This window comes from Physcomitrium patens, chromosome 3, assembly GCF_059467195.1.
Source record: "Physcomitrium patens ecotype Gransden chromosome 3, ASM5946719v1, whole genome shotgun sequence".
Classification (NCBI taxonomy): domain Eukaryota; kingdom Viridiplantae; phylum Streptophyta; class Bryopsida; order Funariales; family Funariaceae; genus Physcomitrium; species Physcomitrium patens.
This window is the reverse complement of record NC_143412.1, coordinates 20,801,171-20,822,428: the sequence shown is the minus strand read 5'-3', so window position 1 is coordinate 20,822,428 and position 21,258 is coordinate 20,801,171. Positions and strand designations below refer to the sequence as shown.

General features: G+C 32.8%; 3 protein-coding genes across 20 annotated transcripts; 2 read left to right on the top strand and 1 right to left on the bottom strand.

The window, feature by feature from the left end:
- Positions 1-10,766: 10,766 nt before the first annotated feature.
- LOC112280118 (cytochrome c-type biogenesis CcmH-like mitochondrial protein) lies at positions 10,767-12,982 on the top strand. Of its 12 annotated transcripts, none has more exons than XR_016502264.1 (5): positions 10,767-10,795; positions 10,907-11,078; positions 11,174-11,305; positions 11,581-11,797; positions 12,469-12,982. XR_016502264.1 is itself a non-coding variant. In XM_024515202.3 (5 exons), exons 2-4 carry the CDS (start codon positions 10,917-10,919, stop codon positions 11,748-11,750), a joined length of 489 nt encoding a protein of 162 aa, XP_024370970.1. In that variant the 5' UTR covers positions 10,767-10,795; positions 10,907-10,916; the 3' UTR covers positions 11,751-11,797; positions 12,469-12,982. The 12 variants fall into 12 exon arrangements, 7 of the variants coding, with proteins under 7 accessions (XP_024370970.1, XP_024370969.1, XP_073389019.1 ...); XR_016502263.1 differs by having other exon boundaries at positions 12,456-12,982; XR_016502266.1 differs by having other exon boundaries at positions 12,448-12,982.
- On the bottom strand, positions 10,907-18,044 carry LOC112280117 (uncharacterized). Of its 5 annotated transcripts, none has more exons than XM_090249159.1 (11): positions 17,904-18,044; positions 16,469-17,152; positions 16,285-16,353; positions 16,057-16,108; positions 15,442-15,542; positions 15,253-15,318; positions 14,980-15,075; positions 14,686-14,808; positions 14,371-14,505; positions 14,031-14,114; positions 10,907-13,798 (listed from the first exon to the last, which is right to left on the bottom strand). In XM_090249159.1, the coding sequence occupies exons 2-11, from the start codon at positions 16,583-16,585 to the stop codon at positions 13,685-13,687; spliced, it is 957 nt and encodes a 318-aa protein (XP_090105285.1). In that variant the 5' UTR covers positions 16,586-17,152; positions 17,904-18,044; the 3' UTR covers positions 10,907-13,684. The 5 variants fall into 5 exon arrangements, with proteins under 5 accessions (XP_090105285.1, XP_090105284.1, XP_024370962.1 ...); XM_090249158.1 differs by lacking the exon at positions 17,904-18,044 and adding an exon at positions 17,549-17,703; XM_024515194.3 differs by lacking the exon at positions 17,904-18,044 and adding an exon at positions 17,457-17,698.
- LOC112280116 (ABC transporter I family member 10) lies at positions 17,191-20,033 on the top strand. Of its 3 annotated transcripts, none has more exons than XM_073532917.2 (2): positions 17,191-17,479; positions 18,662-20,033. In XM_073532917.2, exon 2 carries the CDS (start codon positions 18,716-18,718, stop codon positions 19,724-19,726), a length of 1,011 nt encoding a protein of 336 aa, XP_073389018.1. In that variant the 5' UTR covers positions 17,191-17,479; positions 18,662-18,715; the 3' UTR covers positions 19,727-20,033. The 3 variants fall into 3 exon arrangements, with proteins under 3 accessions (XP_073389018.1, XP_024370958.1, XP_024370959.1); XM_024515190.3 differs by lacking the exon at positions 17,191-17,479 and adding an exon at positions 18,122-18,262; XM_024515191.2 differs by lacking the exon at positions 17,191-17,479 and adding an exon at positions 18,284-18,424.
- Positions 20,034-21,258: the final 1,225 nt, after the last annotated feature.

The window sequence follows — 21,258 nt, the reverse complement described above, 5'->3', positions numbered from 1 at the left end:
CTAATTTTTTTTTAAAAATATCATTTATCAAATACTAGAATATAGTTGGAATATTTATCAATTCAAAAGACATGACATTATATTCAAAATGTCTGTATCTTATTCAAAATGATGTCTTTCATTCATCTCCTTCTTTAATCCATATCAAATTATATACTCTACAAAGATCTATTTTGATATAGATCTTGGATTAATCAAATTGCTCCAAAAGCCATGATATCAATAATAATGGATATCGATTCTTCATTTTTATTTTATTGACAGTATAATCATCAATACACATTTACAAAGATCTATTTTTTTTCTTCACAAAAAATATTGATGCACTCGCTAAAGATTTAGAATGTCAAATAAAATTCTTTGGAATATTTTTGTTAATATAACCCTTTAATGCTAAAAGCTTGTTTTATGATAGATTATAGATTGGAGCAAATGGGAGTTGAGCCTCTTCTTGAATATCAATGGCACAATCATATGATCAATGCTCCAATAATATATTAGTATTCTTCTTTTCAAAGATATCTTCAAATTCCTTATATTGCTCTAAAATAGATACTAGTAAGCTTGTTTTTTCATGACCTGAAGATGAATAAATAACAAATGGCATTTCATTCTTAGCTATCTTCATAAAAGTCCTTGATCCAAGAAATAAAGACTTTGTTGTTGATGATTTGTTAATAGATTTTGCTCAAAGAAATTCTATAAAAAATTCAATCTATAGATGGATTATATCTTTCTAACCATGAAAGTCCTAAAATGATAGGATTGCATAAGATTCTAATAATATTAAATATTACTTTTCTAATATAGACTTTAAATAATATTTTTAGTAATATGATCTTATAAATAATATTGCTTGAAGATAAAAGTTGATCATTTATTACTTCTAAATATACAGATTTTGACTTTTATATTAGAAGAATTTTATAAAGTTAAAAGAAAATTCTCATTTAAAAAGTAAGTAGATGACCTTAAATCTAATAAGATATTTTTTGAATTTTTTTAAATTAAGAAATAAATATATAGTAAAACAACAAATACATCAGACAAAGAAATAGGGACCTTAATGAATTTGAGGTTTTGGAATGTCTACCCACATGGTTCCTATTATGACTAGGCTTCTTCATTTTATTGAATGATTTTACTTCTAGTCCTAGTTGTATATTATTTTTTAGATAGTTTCCAAATTTAAGGCCTTCTTTATTGTAATTTAAGCATAAGTTTTATTCAAATTAATGCTTGTTTTCCTTTGGTATAAGAGGTTTGAATCATACCAAATCAATTTACATATCTTTAGCTCTAAAATGTAGAAGCAATGTATTTTTTGAAGTAATATAATATGAATTTTCAATGAGTTGCTTTGTCAAAGTTGACAAGCATTGATCATGATGGCATTGAAATAATTGATTATCATACTTTATTGCTTAGCTAATAGCTTCATTAATTAGTTAAGGATCATATAATGATAATAATAAGTCTTTCATATCATTTCTTAGTCCCTAATAGAATTGGCTGAGAAGAGCTTATTTATTTCAATTGATATCATAAGCTAATTACTTAAAATCAAATGCATAAATTAATGCGAAGCATGATCTTTGACGTTGTTGTGTTGTAGTTTGGCTACCATGTGAAAATATTATATTTACATGTTTGATATATGATTTACTAAATAACATAATAAGAGCCATATTAATGAATTTTAGTTGGTTGTAGAATGGAAATAGATTACTACCCTAAAAGAAGGTTATTTAAAAGGACTACTATTAAAATTTATATAACTTTATTTTTTTTTGAAAGTAACTTTTGAAGTTGATCTTATTAGTAGTAACTTTTAAACATTTAGAGTCACCCTTGTTAGACATTAGTGACCTTTGAAGTTTTATTTTGATTCTTTTATTTGATTTTTAAGGCATATATTATATAAAACTTATTAAAAAAAAGATTGGAGAGGGATCTTGCAAGCAAAAAGAGAAGTTAGGGCATCCATATAAATGAATGGAGATGGATGATGAAAATCTCTATTCCTATTAGCCAAAAATCATGCCCAAAGGGCTTCAAGGAGGCTGCCCGAGGCCTTATTTGAAATTAAGGTTATTCTATCAAAGCCATTTGAGCTTTGGAGGCTAGGATCAGTAAGTTTAGATTTTTGGCTATGATTTTGGTACAAATTTTGTGTAATTTGGAGTTTATATGAAAGAGATATGGGTGCTCAAAGTTAAGGTGTTGATTTTGTATCTACTGTCACTAATATGGACATAACATGCGCATACAAAAAGTAATAAAAGATTGGCAATTAGGATTGGAAAAATCTTGTTTTTGACAACACTTTTGGTATACTATTTGATGGATTTTAAGTTGGAATAAAGAGGTTATTGGAGGTTGAAATCAGCACTTATAAATCTAAAAGTAGTAAGTGATCCAATTCACTAGTGGTTGTTTTTTGAGCTATAACTTAAGAAATTTGATAAGATTTTGGCTCAAAATTTCTAAAAATGTCTATAGCTATGTAAATAAACTATTTGCAAAAAAATTGTCACATTTGAGTTTTGGATTTTTGAGATATGAAGAAAATAGTACTTAGATGCTTGTAAGTTAGGATTTAGAGTTCTTGCTAGGATTTCAAAGATGCCAAAAGATTAGTAGTAATTTTATACTTTAATTTTTATTTAGTAAAATTTAAAGATAATAGCTATATTATATAAAAATTTGAAAGAAATTAAATAGATGGATCAAGAGATATGAATTTCTAAAGTTAAAGAAGAAAAAAACTTTTGTGAGAAAAATATGTTTTGAAGGATTTTACTACAATTTGGATATTTTATATAAAGTGAAGAGGTTTTGAGAGCCAAGACTTTGTATGTAAGTTAAAAGTGGGATAAATCACTTATTAGAGCTTAGCCAATAAATTAGAACTAAACTCTCTATAGCTAGATATCTCATGTATTAATAGATTACAAATCACACCATATAATAGTGGATGATCCTTGAAAGAAACAACTAAAATTTGATGTAGGTGATAAGATATAGTTACTTCATTGTAATATCAAGACTACTCATCCTTGTGATAAGTTGGACTATTGCAGATTTGAACCTTTTCCTATTTGTGGACAAATTAATCGAGTTGCTTATTGATTATATTTATTGAAGTCAATGAAGATTGATCCTGTCTTCTACATATCTCTTCTTAAACCATACAAGACTATGAATATATCAAGAAGAAGACAAGTTTCATCTCTTTTTATAGAAGTGGAAAATAATAAAGAGTTCGAAATGGAAGAAGTTCTAGACTCAAGGCAGGACCGAAATAAATTCAAATATCTAATCTATTGATACAGATATGACATTAGTAAAGAATCTTGTAAATGCAGCAAAGAAAGTGGATACTTTTCATCAACAACATCTATCAAAACTAAGATGAAGACCTTCTCTATAAAAAAAATAAGGTCTACTTATGAAGGCCTTAATAATGATTAAAAAAATAAATCATCTTCTTGCTCTAGTATGGGACACTATTGATAGTTCAAAGGTCTTATCAACTATCTTCAAAGAGAACAAAGATCAAAATATGTGGCAAATATAATTTGTTGCATCTTGAATTTCTTCAACATACAATGACTACTCCTTGTGGAACTTGTCTTTAGAAGAAGAAGTAATGTCATGGACATAGACATGTAAATTAATAATTACATATATGATTAGATAGAAGTAGGTAAAAATAGATAAAAGTAGGTTAATTTCATAATATCTTAGAAACTTTATAGACATTGCTTTGACTTTACAGGTGTCTATAATTGACTTTTAGGTTAAAAATGGGATCAACAATTTAGTCATGTACCATGCATGTTGGTAGATTGAAGAACAAGCTAACTATGTGGAACATACATAGAAAACTTGCCTTATAAGCTAAAGCATGTGTCCTACAAAATCAACACACATTAAAGATCTTATAGAACATTGTCACATAACTTCTAATTACATAGTATATATAGAGGCAAGAATAAAGCCATCTTAGCTTTTATAAACTTCTTTCTTATTTTTAGTCTAAATTCAAGAATCTCTAATTTTTTTGTCTTTTGTGAATAGCCATTCTAATTTTTTTAAATATACATACTACTTTCTTTGTATTTTTTTATTTTTCTTTTGACACAAATTTTTAAGCTTATGCATCTTCTTCCAGTTTATATCATTGATACTTGGACTTAAGAGATTTAACCATATTAACATCTCTACTTTTAGTCATCTTGAAAGTTGAAAAGAAAGTTTTTAAACAATACCAATTTAGAAGAGGGTACTCTACAATCTTTAAAGTGCTTAAATGCCTTCAAGAAGAGAAATTATTGACTCTCCATCAAGAAAGATCAAACTTTAGTATTGATAAGAGAGAAATTTTAACAAACTATTATGGATATACCATACAAAAAATCAAATAAGAAGTTGAATAAAAGAGTTTCAACAAAAAAGTTGGCAAGAACTTGATTAAATTAGATAAATATAAGATCAATAAAAGAAAGTGAACTAAAATCCTAAAAGATATATTGTTAAGACTAAAGATCTCCTCAGCTTTGACTCCAATATATACTGGGTATTAAGAAGCTTCTTAAGAAGTTTTCATGCTGCTTAAAGATAAATCAATTTTAAGAAGCTTCTCGGACAACTTTTATCTTTTTAAAATTTTCTAAAATCTAATAGAATATTCTAAGAATATTTTATTAAAATTTATTAAAATATTTTATAAGAATATTTAAAGAATATTTTAAAACCTTCTAAAAACTTATAAAATATTCTAAATATATTATCAAAATCTTCTTTTTGGATGTCTATAGCATCTAAAGTCTAATCATTGATGTTAGAGAAGGTTGCTATTAAAACTTTAGATTTATATAAAGGTATATTTGAGACTTATTATTTCATTATTAATACATATATAATTAGATCAAAAAATACCAATAGAAATACAACTTAGTAATTATTAATTAAACTATAATTCAATGATATTATAGATGCAACAACCATTGAAATTAAAACTATTGTCATCCAAATTAAGTCATATAATGTGCTTGCAAATGCTACAATATTGTATCTTATAGATCTTATTTTAAAACTTTGAAATGAAATAACATCATATGAATCTAGATAGTAAGTTGATGATGGATGCTAAGCCACTTTATCTACACAATTTATACATGAAGAAGATGATCACTATCCAAAATATGCTATGATAAGAATATAAAAAAATAAAATTTTAAATGAATAGTTTATTCATAAAAAACTTTTGTCATCTCCTACACTCTCTATAAAATCTAGTAGTAAGAAGGTATATTTGGCCAAAGTGAACAAGACAATATTAATGTAAAATTTTAAAGAAGATATTTTAAAATAAATCAAAAGAATATTAATTAAAATATAGGCTAATGAAACTTTGCCATTCAAAGAAGTTGAAGGCGCTTATGATATTGCTAAAATCTTCTTATTAGTGACAATGCCAATTATTTGGTAACATTCTAAAGAAGGCATTTATTTATTAGAATTTTTTGGTGACATTAATTTTGAATTAATACATATTTTATAAGCACGTATCAAAGTTAAGAAGTACTTTTATGTGGATAAAAATCTAGTAGCTATATAGTAGCTGTTGAATATATTAAAAAACTCAAAAAGTACTATCCTAGTATAATCCAACAAGAGGCAAGTAAAATTTCTTTTATTGCATGAATACAAGTTATTACTTTGATTGATAAGTCTCATATTAGAGCACATGGTCTAGTGGATTTAGTTATTATAGATTTGCTTTATTAGAGCTTGTCCATGATAGGAAATCAAAATAGATTATAAGACAAGTAAAGTGATTCATTTCAAGAATTTATTAGAATTCTCTACATTCTTTAGCTCATATAAGTACACAAGTCAAGTTATATCATTAGAAATATACTTACGATTTCAGATTTTAGAAAGAAGAATTTGAAGAATATTAAGCACATTCATGATGTTTTAGGCTAATCTCTTATTATTGATGTAACCAAGATACAATCACAAGCTCAAAAGGCTCACCAATAGTAATGTAATTTAGTTTTTATAATTTTCTTAGAAATTATTTATGATTATAATAAGTAGCCATCTCAGCTATTTATGTAAGATATTTTAAATCTTCAACAAAGACTTCATGATATTATATAGCATGATAAACTATCTTATGCATTAATTAATATATCTTGAGAGCCATAGAGAATATTTTTTATATTTATTATTTTTTCTAATTTATATGAATTTTGTAGAGATAAACCAAGTACTATTTGAAATATAAGTAATATGAAATATGTCATTGACGAATTCAATGTAAATAAAAAGAATTATTCTATGAAATTCTTTACTAGTGCTATCTTATTGCCTAATCATTTTATCTCTTAGTATCAACAAAAGATGATATTTGGATTGGCAATAGATTTAAATTGTTTGTCATAGTTATTAGCTATTTTTTTAAAGAATAATAGCATTTACAAACTACAAAGCCATTTTGGTTATCATATTCAAAGATATAGACTACAATATAAAATCTACTACATCTTCAGAAGGATGATGTTGAAATTGGATACAAAGAGAGGCAACTATTAAATCCTTAGAAATGGTGGGATATATAAAAACCACTTGAAGGACATTTTGCTACATCTTCAAATGATTATGAGACCTTTGAAGAATATATTAAAAAATTATTTTTTAATAAAAATATCAAAATAATAAATTAGATAGAATTATTATTAGAGAGAAGAGTGTTTTTGGGCATGTTTAATACAAAGAATAAAAACTTTTTTTCCACTAGAATTGCATAGCAACTACAAAAATGCCACCAATTCTAAAAGAAAGTATACTACTATTAACAACAAAGAATTGAAAACCACATGTAGGGCTTAAAGAGAGAATAAGAAGATAAGAAGAATAAAAATTTCTAAAAGAATTTAAGGATTATTTTGCTTTTAGATTGAAAGATTTAGAAGTTTTTAAAGAACAAGAAATAAAGATTTATTTAGTAGATAATGCTTGTATTTTTTGCAAATCTTATAAGTATAGTAAAGCAAAAAATAAGTTGATAAAAGCTCAAATTAAGGAAATTTTGGATGCCAAATTGATAGATTTTTTTAATGAAAAATATGAATCAGTTATGTAATGCTTTTAAAAAAGACATCTTCGGCAATTAGATAGAGAAAAAAATTTGTGGTGACCATAAGCCTATCAGCAAAAAAACAAAGTCAAATAAATAAGCCTCGCCTACTTTGAAGAAATATTTGATATTATTAAGCATACACAGGTCTTTAGTATATTACATAAAGTCGTAATTGTCCATTCTTTAGATAATCTAAACAATTTGAATGAAAGGAGGCTCATTTATATATGAAGATATATAATAGAAAGAAACATGTAGTATCAAGGTAATAAAAATGTGAAAAGTTGGTGCTTCCTATTCATGAAGAGCTAAAATATTTTGGAATAAAAAAAAAATTATAGTCTTTTATAGAGTCAATATGAATAAATTGGTATGTAGGAAAAAATAAAATGGTTTGTTTTTAGCTACCAAGTATGTAATAAGGTCCATGCTTGATTTAATATATCAATATATATATTTTATAATATTTATCTATTATGGGCTTAAGATACCGTTGGAGTTTGGATTTTGCAAGGGCCTTATTTATCACTAAGAAGCATAATAAATATATATATTGGTGATGATTGGAAACTTCTCTAAATAGATAGAGTTTGAGTCATTATAATTAGAGCAAAGAGCTTTTTAAGTAAGTTTTAGACTTTAATGAAGCAAACATATATTGGTCATAGGACTAAATTGCATGATTATCTTAAAGTAGATGATTGAAGAAAACACATGGTAAAGACTATGAAGAGGACTTTTATGAAATATAATCTACAAAAAAGATATTATAGAAACTAGAATTTGTACTTATCTCAGTTGGCTATAAGATATATGTTTAGTAAGTAGGCTTTATTAATTATTTTTTTTTCTTAGTTTTATTTTTATAGACAAGAATCAATCTTATTAACTTTTGTTACATGTGATGTATATGTAGTGGTTAAAATAGCTGATTCCAATATGTGAAAAGAAATATGTAACATACTAGCAAAGTTGTTATAATTTATTATGTCAATGACAATTGATATCTTTGATTCCTAGCATCATAATACCTTAAGATATGCCACAATTACGAGAAGAAACTATAGACTATAGCTACAATGATTTGTATCAAATAATTATGTTTACTTGTAACAAACCGCACCAACAACATTATATGTGAGAATGGATTGAATCATTTTAAAGATTACAAAAGTCTTTTCAACTAGTATATTGGAATTGGAAGGTTGTAATGGACAAATTTAGAAGGATTACTCTTGGAATTCTATGCATTGTCATTTGACAAATTTAGATAGCATGGTAGATTCTAATTTGAATATAATTTTAGTTAACATAAAGTACATGGTATGTGAGAGAATTTAAGAAGTTGCTAGAATGATTTTATATAATGTTTGTTCAATGAGTTGGCATATGAAGTATATTATATCACATCTAGATGAAATTTTTATTAGTAGATGGATTTTTCCATGATATATGGGAAGATCGATAGGAAATTATTAAGTTGATAGATGTTACTTTGACTATTATTACATGACTTTCAAATTAAGTTGACGTTGATTGGAGTGAACTATTATGAAAGGAGCTTCATTAATGGTATAAGAGGTAAGTAAAGAAGACCTAATTGATCTTAGCTTTGTTAAAAATATATGTATACTTAGAGCTACTTCTATTTTTCATTTTGATGAAGTTTGTATGTGATTGTTCTACCTATTTTTTGATTGTGGTAGATATTAAGCTACAATTCAAACTAAGTGTAGATTGGTATTTTATGGTGTATTTATTAACATTGCCACTTACATATTAGAGATATATACTTATTACTTTAAGTATGTTAGTACAGACATAGTTTATATAGATTTTAGATCTCACAATGTGGTATGCACATGATGTGTTGGTGCACAACACCAATTATAGATATAATTAATATATCCATATTCTAATGAGTTTTGTATGTAATAACATAATATATATTATATATTATATATTTACAAAAAAAAATAAAAATTTTACCTATATATTTTAAAATAAAGATTATTAATATTTTTTATTATACTATTATTAATCTATTGTTTTTGATATTTTTTCATAGACATTCTTTGATGTGGCTATTATTTCGTAATTAAATTATTAAATGTACATGAGGGCATACTTTGTTTTTGGTCTCATGCTTGATATTTTAGTGATGTTGTGTGTATTTATTTAATTAATTAATTAACTAATTTCTTTTTTTTTCTTGTTTATTGTATTAATTTTTTATTGAATATAGAATCATATCTTGTGCCATTATATATCTTAGTCATAGAAATCTTTATCTTTTCTTACATTAAAATTTCATCTATCCTATCATCACAGTATGTTTAATAAAAATTTTAGAAATTGTTAAAATTATAATCTTCTTTGATTGATATATATATATATATATATATATATATATACTTATATTCCATAAAAAATAGAGCATGTATCAATAAATTACATTTATATTATTACATTATGTATAATTTGTTGCATAAAGTATGCAAATAAGTTTGACTTCTATATTCAACATTTTATCCTTAATTTCTCTTCATTTATATTGAACACAAAGTTATTGATGAATTTAACAAATTATAATAAAAATATTACAATTCAATATTAACTTCAATATTTTAATAGAAAATATTACAATTGATTTTTCAAAATATATTATCATGCAATATGTTCACAATGAAAAAACAAAAAAGAAGTTTGGGCATGTAATTTACATGTTTTTATAAGAAACTATATGTTTTGGTATGATGTTATTATTCAAGATGTTTTAGTGTCATAACAAATATTTTTTAAATTTGAAATTGTATTTCAATAAAACCAATGTCCAATGACATATGATTCAAGTAAAATAACTCAGAATCTTTGCTATTTTTCTCAGAATAAATCTGACAACCATAATAAGAAAAAGTAATGTTGATTACAATCATAATTTAAACTTACTCAAAGATCCAAAGGTGGCGGTTATACATTACTAAGCTGAAAATATTATTTTTATGATTTATTATTTTATTAAAAAACCATAATTTTTTTATACTCAATATCCCCAAATAATACTTATGAAAATTCAATGTCATAAAAGTGGGGGAAGAATACAACCAATAAAACAGGATTCAAAAAGAAAAAGAAATAGAAGAAATATTCACTGTATTTCCATTCTTGAATAAAATGCAAAGATATTTTTAATTTTTAATTTAATTTAAATTTTTAATATCCCTGATATTAAAGAAATTCATGTTGAATTTTTTGAAATGTCTCTCAAATACATTTGTAAAATGCACACCTACGTATCACACATACAATTTGAATACTATTTTCTTACAACTTATATGAAACAAAAGGCACTCGAATTTCCACAACACATGTCCAAAATGGGCACTAGTGGGCGTTAAATTGGTTTATTATTTCCTCTACACCCAGCTTAACAAACCAAGTTCCCATGTTCCCCTGGTATTTAGGAACAGTCATTCGGCTCATGTTCCCGCGATCCCTATCTGGGAACAGTGGTGTCACACTCATGTTACTATTAGTTACTATTAGTGAGTCGACTCGGGCGCTTCGGCAACGAGGGTGCTCGTCTCGACTACCGCAGCAGCATTCGATTGCTTGTTTGCTTGTTTTTGCGATCTAATTGTAAGAATTTCGTGCCTGTATGAGCTCAGAATTCATTCTCACACGTACTAGATCATCGAATTATGTCTCCAGCCTCACCTGACTTCGGTATTATATTTGAGTTTTAATCAGGGTTTGGGCAATGGCGGATGATGATACCCATTCCTCTTCCGTCGAAGACCGCGTGCGAGCGGCGCAGGTCGAGGCTCGTGCTCGCCACATCTCTCACAATGTACGTTGCCTCGAGTGCGGCCATCAGTCTATTGAGGAATCAGCCGCCGATATTGCCGTCCGCCTTCGCAAGGTGCACGTTCATTACCCATTTCCCAATTGTTTCCACCTTCTCGCTCCTCAATTACGATTCGTTTCTTATTTTTCGCTCTCTTATTCTGCGTACAGGTAATTCGAGATGATATTCGAGCAGGCAAAACAGACAATGAAATTTATGAACGGCTCACCACGGAGTACGGCGAAACCATCCTCTACTCTCCGGCCTTCGATGCTCAAACTGCTGTCCTCTGGTTGGGTCCTGTAAGATCACGCCATCTTACTCTATCTCGACATATAACCGTTTGATGTGGTATTCTGCATCGTGAAAATTGCGTGTTCTTTAGGTTAGATCTGTTTTGGCCAATTTTTACGTTGCCCCCCTTTTTCCTCCCCTATTTGAATCGTAAATTCCACTTGGTACTACCTTGTTGATGAATTTGTGACTGTTGGCACTTTCGTGGAGAAGCTTAAGAAAGGCTTTGACACTACTACTTGTATTATTATGGACTAGGTTGCCATTATTGGAGCTATTGCAGGAGCCACATTTTATCGTGGAAGGGCGAAGCAGCGGGATGTGGGTAGAATGGCGGATGCTCTCTTTGAAGGCATCCCGCTTACCCCAAGTGAGCACCGAATGCTTAAGTCATTAGTACTACCCCCTTCTCAACGAAGAGCATGGACATGGCCTAGTCTCTGGAAGCTGTAGCTGTCGGCTGCCAAATTCCAACCCAAGAGTTTGAAATCCAAGAGCATGTATGCTTTCAGATAAAGCCATCTTTTTATCCCATGATTTGTGCACGTTCTTGCGTTCTTGTTCTGTTGATTGATTGGTGCTTACTCCATGCGGGATTTTTCATACGACTAAGGCAATAACGAAGTGCTACATTTTTTGTTCTTTTAACCAAATGTTCCTGTAACTTCTGTAGCTGGCGAGGTTGTTGATTTGATCTAAATGCTTTCTGTAGCAACAAGAGCATACGGTGTATTTTCAAACAAGTTTCTTCCCTCACCCTCAACATCCTCGTAGGTTCCAGCTATCCAAATATCCCTGCCTTTGTTTACAAGATTACTAAAGTATAGCGAGGAGACGGTTGATCTGAATCTTTTCAATGTTCTCAACCAGTGAGTGCTTGCTTAGTAATCTTCTGAGGTCCTCTCCGTGGACCTTATAAATCTGTTAAGCTAGGAGGACATGCTCCAAAAATAACAACACAACGATTCCAACAGGATAAAAGTGTTGACAACATTTTAATTGAAATTGACCTTGTGTACCTCGCTACCTCCATTTTCAATCGATGCCTTGCTTGTAAAAGCATGTGGAGAGGAATCTTGTTCCACAAACTTGTTGCCCTTTCCTCTTTTCGTAATGGTCTTGTGAATCTATAAACCTGTATTCATGACAGTTTTGCAGTTTTTGATGACAGTCATCAAAAAAAAATCGCTGGAAGGTTTTCAGTAGCCTCAGCATGTTTGTGAGGCTGCATGGATGGAAATGGAAGGAAGCATCACCCTCTATTACTGCACTGTATTTCCTGATTACTGGCATAATTTGGTGGTCCTTTACGAGAAGTGGAGCTTTGGGTCCTAAGAACGCGTCAGCAATGCAGTCAGTGGCCTAGTTAACTGACCATTGTAGCTGATTATAGTAATGGCTGTTTGGTGCTTGTTACAAAAGCTGCAGTATTTCTAATGTCCATTTGAATTATCACTTGTTCGTTTTATGACTTTGGTCCCAAGCAGGTAGAGTAGCATGGAGTAGTTGCGTTGCCCGATTCGGGATTACAGCCCAATTTCCTATTTTCTATTAAATGCTTAGATTAGGATTAGGATGAAATTGGAACAATCCTATTGAGAAGATTGAAAAGAAGAGCTTCATTATGTTTTTGGTTACTGTTTACGATGTTAATTAAAGTGATCTAATTATACGAGTTCTTTAAATTTTCGATCAGCCATGTCATAATATAAATAGGTACGGAATTAAGTCAATAATAAATCATCCGAGTCAAGGTTGTGTTTATGATAATTTGTCAGTATTAACATGGCAGACTTGACGTTTAATAATGTGCAAACGATTAAATTTTCATATTGTTCGTATAATCGCTTATAAAAATTAGAATTTGTTGTTATTTGAAATAACATATTGTATAATTACATATTATTCTTGCAATATAAACTTAGAATATTAGAAGGGTCTTAGACTTCTGATTTAAATAACATGAAACTAATAATTGTTCTTTTAGTTGATTTGCAACACTTCTGATCAAACTTAAAAATTCAAAACTTTTGATCTAACTCATACTTAAATTTTGAAGTAACAAATGGCTAGAATTGTTATTTACAAAGATACTTATGTCTCCAACAACATAAATTTGATATAAAATTCAACACCTACAGCTTTACTTTGTGTATCAATATTAAATTGTGATTTCCAACCTTTCTTTCTAAACGACTCCTTGTAATACACCACCCCGTTCAAGAAGCAACAGCTCGATAATAAAGAAAACATTAAGCGAGTAAAAGCAGTTAACCCATACCGTTGTGTGAGGAAAGAATTGCCGGAATGCAAAAAAATCAGGTGGAATAAAATTGTGAACCTCACTGTCCTGAGTAGAAGTGCACAGTGAGTGGTCAATATTTTTCTCAAACATCATAAGCGCCCGGGCCTGGCAAATCCTCAACCTCTCTATGCCATCGAGTACCTTTCGTGAATTTGATGAACGGAGGATTTGTACGTTTGGAGTTAACTTGATTACCCTGTCAAATACAATCGTACAACTTCTCACAGCACATCATTTACATACTTCAGGAAATATCCATTCAAAATCGTGCTAGGGAATGGGTGAAAGGTACTAGAGTTTGGTGTCGAACACGCTTCTAATTGAATTTAACGAGGTGTGTATTGGATGGGCGAGATACTAGAAGTACAAGAAATCTGTGAAGGAATTCGTGATATGCATGATAGAAAGTGCATGATGTGATCACGTACCACAGAAGACGTTTGCCCAAATTGTCCAGGTCCATTTGATATCTGTCCCACACTTGATTTCTCATGCTCTCTTGATATAAATGTCTGTCATGAGAAAAAAAACATCACAATAGAATGTAGGCCAAACTGCCAAACTAGTTATAAGCATGTGCAACACAGGAACTCGTTGAATCGCGTTAGAAACGTGAACGGTATTTGTTCAATACATTGGTCGAATCTAGAAACAGATATGCATTATCGTCTTTTTAAAACCGGGATCTGTTTTCATGCTGAAATCTGAAAGGGCAGTCTGACCCATTTCCAACTGGCACTCAAAATCTGCGTGATGGAGGTCCGTTACCTTATCCCTTGATTCTCGTGTGCCCAGCGGGAAGCTGAAAGATGGTAAGGTAATCCTATGAGATTCAGATTGCTTTCCAACTGACCCCTTTATTGGGTATTCTCCTGGTCCAGCAGATTCTCCTCCTCTGTCCCTCTAGTTCAGTTTCCAAGGGAAATTTGCCGTTATGGACGTGGTTAACATCAACGTAGTGACAAAAGTTTCTATGATTCGAAAATGACAGTTTTCAATGAAAGTCTTGAGAAGGAAGAATCTGAGCAATGGGATTGATGTCTCACGGGACATATTAGAATATCGGACCAAAATGGTAAATACCACATTTCTCAGTCCTTTAGTGAAGTTGACGATTGGAGCAGTTCGATTTCCAGATCGATTTTGAAGTCCAAAGGCAGATTTTTGAGGACAATCTGGACCCGGTGAAACTAGTCCCCACTTTTCCTGTACATGATATCAAATTCTTGTTAGTAGCATGCAAAAGCTGCTGACTTCCTATTTATCGATCCTTCAACAATCGAGATACCATTGATTCATTCTTTATAATAAATCTTAAACCCTTTTTCTGCTAAAACACGAATTAGTTTGTGTGCGATGATTTTCACATTGGGTTACCTTGTCAAAATCCCTGTGCACGAACATCTTCGTTAGTGCTGCCCTTGATCCCGTTGTAAAGGCTGTTTTTTCAGGAGATCTTTTATTTGATTTTACCTATCATTTTTCCAGTTTCAAGGGTAGGCATACTGCTAACGTTACTCGAAGAAGTGGTAGCACTGAAGCAGATAAGCACAGGCACATGACATTCTCTACTCTGATTTCACAGTGTTGACCAATACAAAATCATCGAGGTCTTCACAGGAGATATTATAATCAAGTAGGTTTCCATACCTGTTCACCAAAAGCAGATCCTCTTGGATTGTATGCTCCAGGTCCAGGCGCATTATCCAACACTCTCTGCAGGATCAAAACCGCCATGAGAACAAAGAGAGCAAAACCTTAAAACTGGCAGGAGAACCTTGAAATAATAAAATTTTGAATTTTTCAAGGTTCTACTCAGAGATCTGTGCTTATACTTACTCTGAAAAAGCGTTTTGCAGTCCCAATTTTAACTTCAGCCTGAGACTCATAGTGCGATTCAGTTTGTTTTCCAAATGATGAACTCAGCTTGTAGACAGGACCTGTTCAAAATGCAACACATAGCGGATAGAAGGTTCCTTAATGATCTTTATTTGCCCTCGGTGATCTTTCAACAGCAGCAAATAATATGACAAAAATTAAAAATTAATAAAAAAATAAAGAAAAGAAAAAGAAGAATGAAAGAAAGTTTCATATAAAAATTAAAATTTGGAAACTAAGCATCTCCAGTACTTGTTTGAATTGACCAAGATTGCGTTGAGATGCTTTAATCTAAGCTGAATTGGACTAAATGGGACCCTAATTCAGCATGACAAGAATCTGAGCTCTTGTTGGCTTCCGACGTCTTTCCCTCAACTTTCATGTACAAGATTCTATTACTTCCCTGACTTTTTAAACCTAAATACATTATCTATAACAAGTATGATGTATGAAGCTGCTCATACCTGGTGACACAACTACAATGCAATGTTATGCAAGACAATACAGGAGCGAGGCAGGGTTTTCTATATGCCTAGCAACATGTCAGCCAAGAATATGGTTCTTGAAAATTCATACCAGGACTGTTGTTCCCTGGTGCTTTGGCTGCCATTTCGTTATTGACGAACATCTGCACACTCGAACTTCGAGCAACTGAAACGTCTACTTAAATATCCTCATAAATAACTCCACCAGTCACCACAAACTGGAACCTGAGAATCAACCTGAGAATTTTGAAGATCCTCCTAACCTTCCGTCAGGGTAAAGAGCTTGTTCTTACTATTATCAACTCTGATGCAATCATACCTTTTGAAAAGCGTAGCGACTGCCCGTGCCAAATCCAATGCAAGGCGACGTAATCCTCTTTGACAATATCTGCATCGTAAAATAAATCATCCGAACTTTGTAGGACTATATGGAGGCAAATAGTTGTCCAAATCAGTCCCAGAGAAGGAAATTTGTTGTAGAGCTACAAGGGTAAGATCTGAACCTGTGGGCCAAAACATGCCGACTTGGTCTTGGTTATGAGCTTTGGACCAGGTTGCCAAGTCCTGTCTAGGCGGAAGGCTTCCCAATAAGGTACCCTCTCAGGCTTCTTTTCTGTCATTGTGTTAGATTTTCAAATACACCTGCTTCTGTCAGGTCCTAGAAATCTCATTCTCTCGAAACCTCTCCTCGATCATGTGGCCCCTTCCTCCTCTTGGTTTCAGACAACGCTGACCATCCTGTGCATCGGATACTACGATTTATCATATTATTCATCGACTAGGTGTTGCCTCCTGCATCCCATGAACAAGTTCGATACACCCGATTCTGCTTCCTTATCTGAAAGTTCCATCGTCATGGATGAAAGGTGTCCATTTCTACAGTCTCTTCATGCTAACATTGGAGAATCAGCTACTTTTGCTCTCAAAGTATCAGAACTGTCCCAAATCTTTCCCAATAAACGTGCCTCAAGCAAGGCAAACAGAATTGTAAATGTCGCGTAACCCTCTGCGACATGTCATCCGGCTCCCCTGAGGTCGCATACGTCATCATCGTGTTTCCTACACAAGCCCTGTTCAAAGCGAAAATTCGTCTCCACAAATTTATACCGTGCAAGGGCTGATTAGGGACAACCATAGGGACAGAACCCCTGAACCAATAGTCGGTTCATGTACTTCAGGGAAGTTATCTGCGTATGAAAACATCAAGTAATTAGGCTCATTTAAAAGGAAGGATATTCCCTATGGCTATTAGTCCTAATTTAATTTGAAGTGTCTCTCATTAGATTGCTGCTGTAGTTAAGAATGAATGGTAAATGTCCTCTATTCTGCAGACATGTTTAAGAAGATTGCACTTCAATATTTACGGATCTTCAAACAGGACGCAGCATTTCGAAGTTTTCAATCCAACAAGAAAAGGACTCCGGAAGTTTGGTGAATACAAATTGTTCTTTAAGGCCAATGACTACGCGTGAAGTAGCACAATCAACAAACCTCTTCGTCTGACAATTGTGCAGGTAACTTATCGGCATGGAAATCATCGGTCCACTATACTTAGTAGATACGGACCTCCCATGAATACATACCCAAAATTGGCATTCTCCTTCGTCTAAGAGAAAAAATGGCACAATCAAATTTGGAACGACACTCAAAATCACGGAGACAGGTAAGAAATGCGAGGGTGACGAGATCGTTATTTGGTAGGACGCTGCACTCCGGTGAAGGGCCCAGTGCGGTGCCTCAGCAACGCCGGCAGGCATAAGAGCGATAGGGCGGGGTAGCAAAGGGTGACGAGCAGGGATGCCGGTTCAAGTGCATGAGGGAGATTCTTTCGATCTCGCGGCTTCGCCAGCTTCGTTACAGAGGGAAGCAAAGAGAGTACGCCAGAACGCGAAAGACTCCTCGTCAGATTTGGCTAAATATGGCAACGAAGGGTTTTACCTATTGAATTCCCAAACGCAGGCATCCAGTGTTCTTCCTTCTGTAGCCAATTCTCGCCAACTTCTATGATAAGGGAATTCGCCGCTGTCCCCACAGCCCCCTGAAGCTCCAACAACAACAACCATTCTAATACCCAGTAACAAATCCTTAGTTACGGGACTACGACACCCCAACATCCGTCCAACGTCCTCTGCAACTGCGGAGATATTCTCCGAAGCAGCAGTTCCCGTGTCGCTCCTTGTCAGTTCCCACAAGCGGGAACCATCTTTTTTCTTCTCTGCCTTATGCATCCATCCCTCTGCCTCGGGCGCGTTTACTTGACGTTTATGTTCTCTGGCACTGTGTCATCACAATTTCAGGTGCAATTATACAAATCCTATGCTTCTTTCTCACTGTTCCTGATTCTATGTGCTCTGTTTACCAACTGAAGGTTGATATCGTAGTTGTTAAGCTTTCGTTTTGTTTTACGGCGATTTTGGGTTCAGTACCTTTTCAAGCGGTTCTTGTACATTGAGCCCTAGGTATCTCTACAGGTTTAATGTTAGCGCACTGTGAGAAGTAATCTCGAAAGTTTGTTTTGAAGTTAATTGTGGCTGAGCTTCCTCTGATGTTTATTAGGGTTTCAGATTTTGGTGAAATAAAACCTGTAGTTATTTGGAGTTTGTTTAATTCTTTGAGGACGAGTTTTGAGGAGAACAAGTCTTTGAGTTGTTAACCGCTGGGTTCCTACTGAGTTTTAATTTGAAGCTGCATTTCAGGCTGCGACTATTCTGTGGATGTAATGTAGTGGTGGTTCAGATTTACCTTCCAAAATGGCGCAGTGTGGCACTGCTCTAGTCCAATTCTCATTGGCAAAGTTACATGGGGATGGCTATGGAACTTCTCGAGGTTTCTCCTCTGTCATGGTTTCCTACTCTTTCGCCAGCCTTCTATCGCTCCCTCTTCCATTAAATGTTGGACTAAGGTCGTGCTCCATGAGGAAGATAAGATGCCACAGAAGCACGGGAGAATTCTTACTTCCAATTATCAGTAGATTGCCTGTGGGGAGATGTCCCCAACGAAGTCCTCGAGGACAGGTGCGTGCTGCAAGTGTGAGGAACGAATCAGAGACATCGGCACCAAATTCAGTAGCAATCGATGCTAGGGATTTGGGACTGACTGTCACTGGAGACAAAGGCGAGGACGTCGTTGTTCTGAAAGGATGTTCAATGCAGATACCAGAAGGGCAACTGTGGATGTTGCTGGGACCCAATGGCTGTGGGAAGTCCACCCTCTTGAAGGCGTTGACAGGACTCTTGCGGCCAAATCGTGGGAAGCTGTACATTGTAGGACCTCGCAGCTTTGTGTTCCAGAATCCTGATCATCAGGTTGTGATGCCAACAGCGGAGGCAGACGTTGCCTTTGGGTTAGGGCACCTGGACCTATCAGAGGAGGAAGTAAAAGCGCGAGTGCACAGCTCATTAGAAGCTGTGGGCATGAATGAATATGGGCAGAGACCTGTACAAACCTTAAGTGGTGGCCAGAAACAAAGAGTGGCAATTGCTGGTGCATTGGCTGAGTCGAGCCGCGTGTTGTTGCTGGACGAACTCACTACCTTCCTTGATGAATCAGACCAGATGGGAGTTTTGGAAGCAGTGCGAAATGTGGTCGGAGGATCAGTCACCGCATTGTGGGTGACTCATCGTTTGGAAGAACTGGATTACGCCGACGGTGCTGTTTACATGGAAAACGGCAGGGTTGTGCTTTCGGGGGCTGTGGAAGAGGTGAAACGTTACATTCTTAAACAGCAAGAGGACATGAGCAGGAATGGTGCGTTGAGATAGTATTTCGGGTGAACCAGGCTTTGTCTCAGCTGCCGACGATCTGATCAGGCCTTTTGAACCCTCCCCGACCTTGTTTCCAGGTTTTGTAGTTGCAAAGGTTTTATTCACATTCAAAGTATTCAGTCGTCTGCACTCAAGAAATTGTACAGACGCTTGTAGAGCAATAGGACGCTGAGCTGATAACTTCCCCTTGCAATCTGTTGTCATTTAGTAGGTCTTTTTGGCAGCATTTCCAGCTCCCAAAGCCGCTGCTGAATGATTGTAAATTTCGGAATCACAACAACCATTGATATAGTGCTTCCTACGAGACTCGCTTTCACAGCTTATTTGTACCTTGAATGAGATTTTAGTGTCTCTTCTCACATCTTCAGTCAAGATTGAGCTTCCTCACTTGCATGAACTGAAGATACACTGTTGCTAATAAGCTCAACATTGTTCTTGGAGACTTAGAACTGTGGCCATAACTACTCCCCTTTCTTTCAAGGATTTGTAACAACTTTGTGCAATCTCTTGCATTGTACATACTGGGTTCACTCTTTTCTTCCATGGCAGCAGCTATTGACGATGCACCCACATGGCAACAACACGAACTTGCAAGCGCAGAAATGAAACAAACAAACAAACCTCGGAGTGCAATGCAGCCTGCAGCATCATCAGAGCTCTTGCTCAGTCCTACTTGGAAGGACATAACGGGATCTTGTTTGTGGAATAAGACATTTCTCACATTCGCAGAGCAATGACCTGCTCACCCTTGCAATGTTTCACTACCAAATAATATACTGAAATATACTGATGTTGGAGATTGATTCATGTTGCCTATTGAAATAAACACTGTTACTAATGGAAGCTTCAATTGTATCAACATACTCTTGGGGTCAAATTTCATAATAAATATTAACTAAAGGTATACTTTCAACTTATATAGGTGATAGGAGAATATTATTGTAGTATTCTAGTAAGTTCCATCATAAGGATTTATAACTTCAAATATATGTATATATATATATATATATGAACATGATTTTTTTATTCAAGTAATGTTTATTTTCTATACATATAAAAATATGAAATGCTCACTAAAAGATACATTAGAAAATCTAATTTCTAATATACCTTTTTTTATATATTTAAAAAAAATCAAAAAATATATATTTTAAAATAATTTGATAAATTAAAAAAATTAGGAAAAAAAAATATTTTTAAATTGATGATCTATTAAAATAATATTTATAAAAGTATATACTAGAGCTTTTGCATGCTTATGCAAAAAAATCATGCATTTTAGAATAAATGTTAGAAAGTCATAATTTTAGATATACAAAATATAAAATATTATATGTATACAAATAATTATTTTTTTAATATTTTAAAATTTTATTAAATAAATCGCTATAAATTATTTATAAATAAAATTAAAATAATAAATATTTATAAATATATATATATACATATATATATATATATATATATTTATTGATAAAAAAATACAATGTTAACTTTGGCACTATAATTTTTTTCATATATCAAAATGT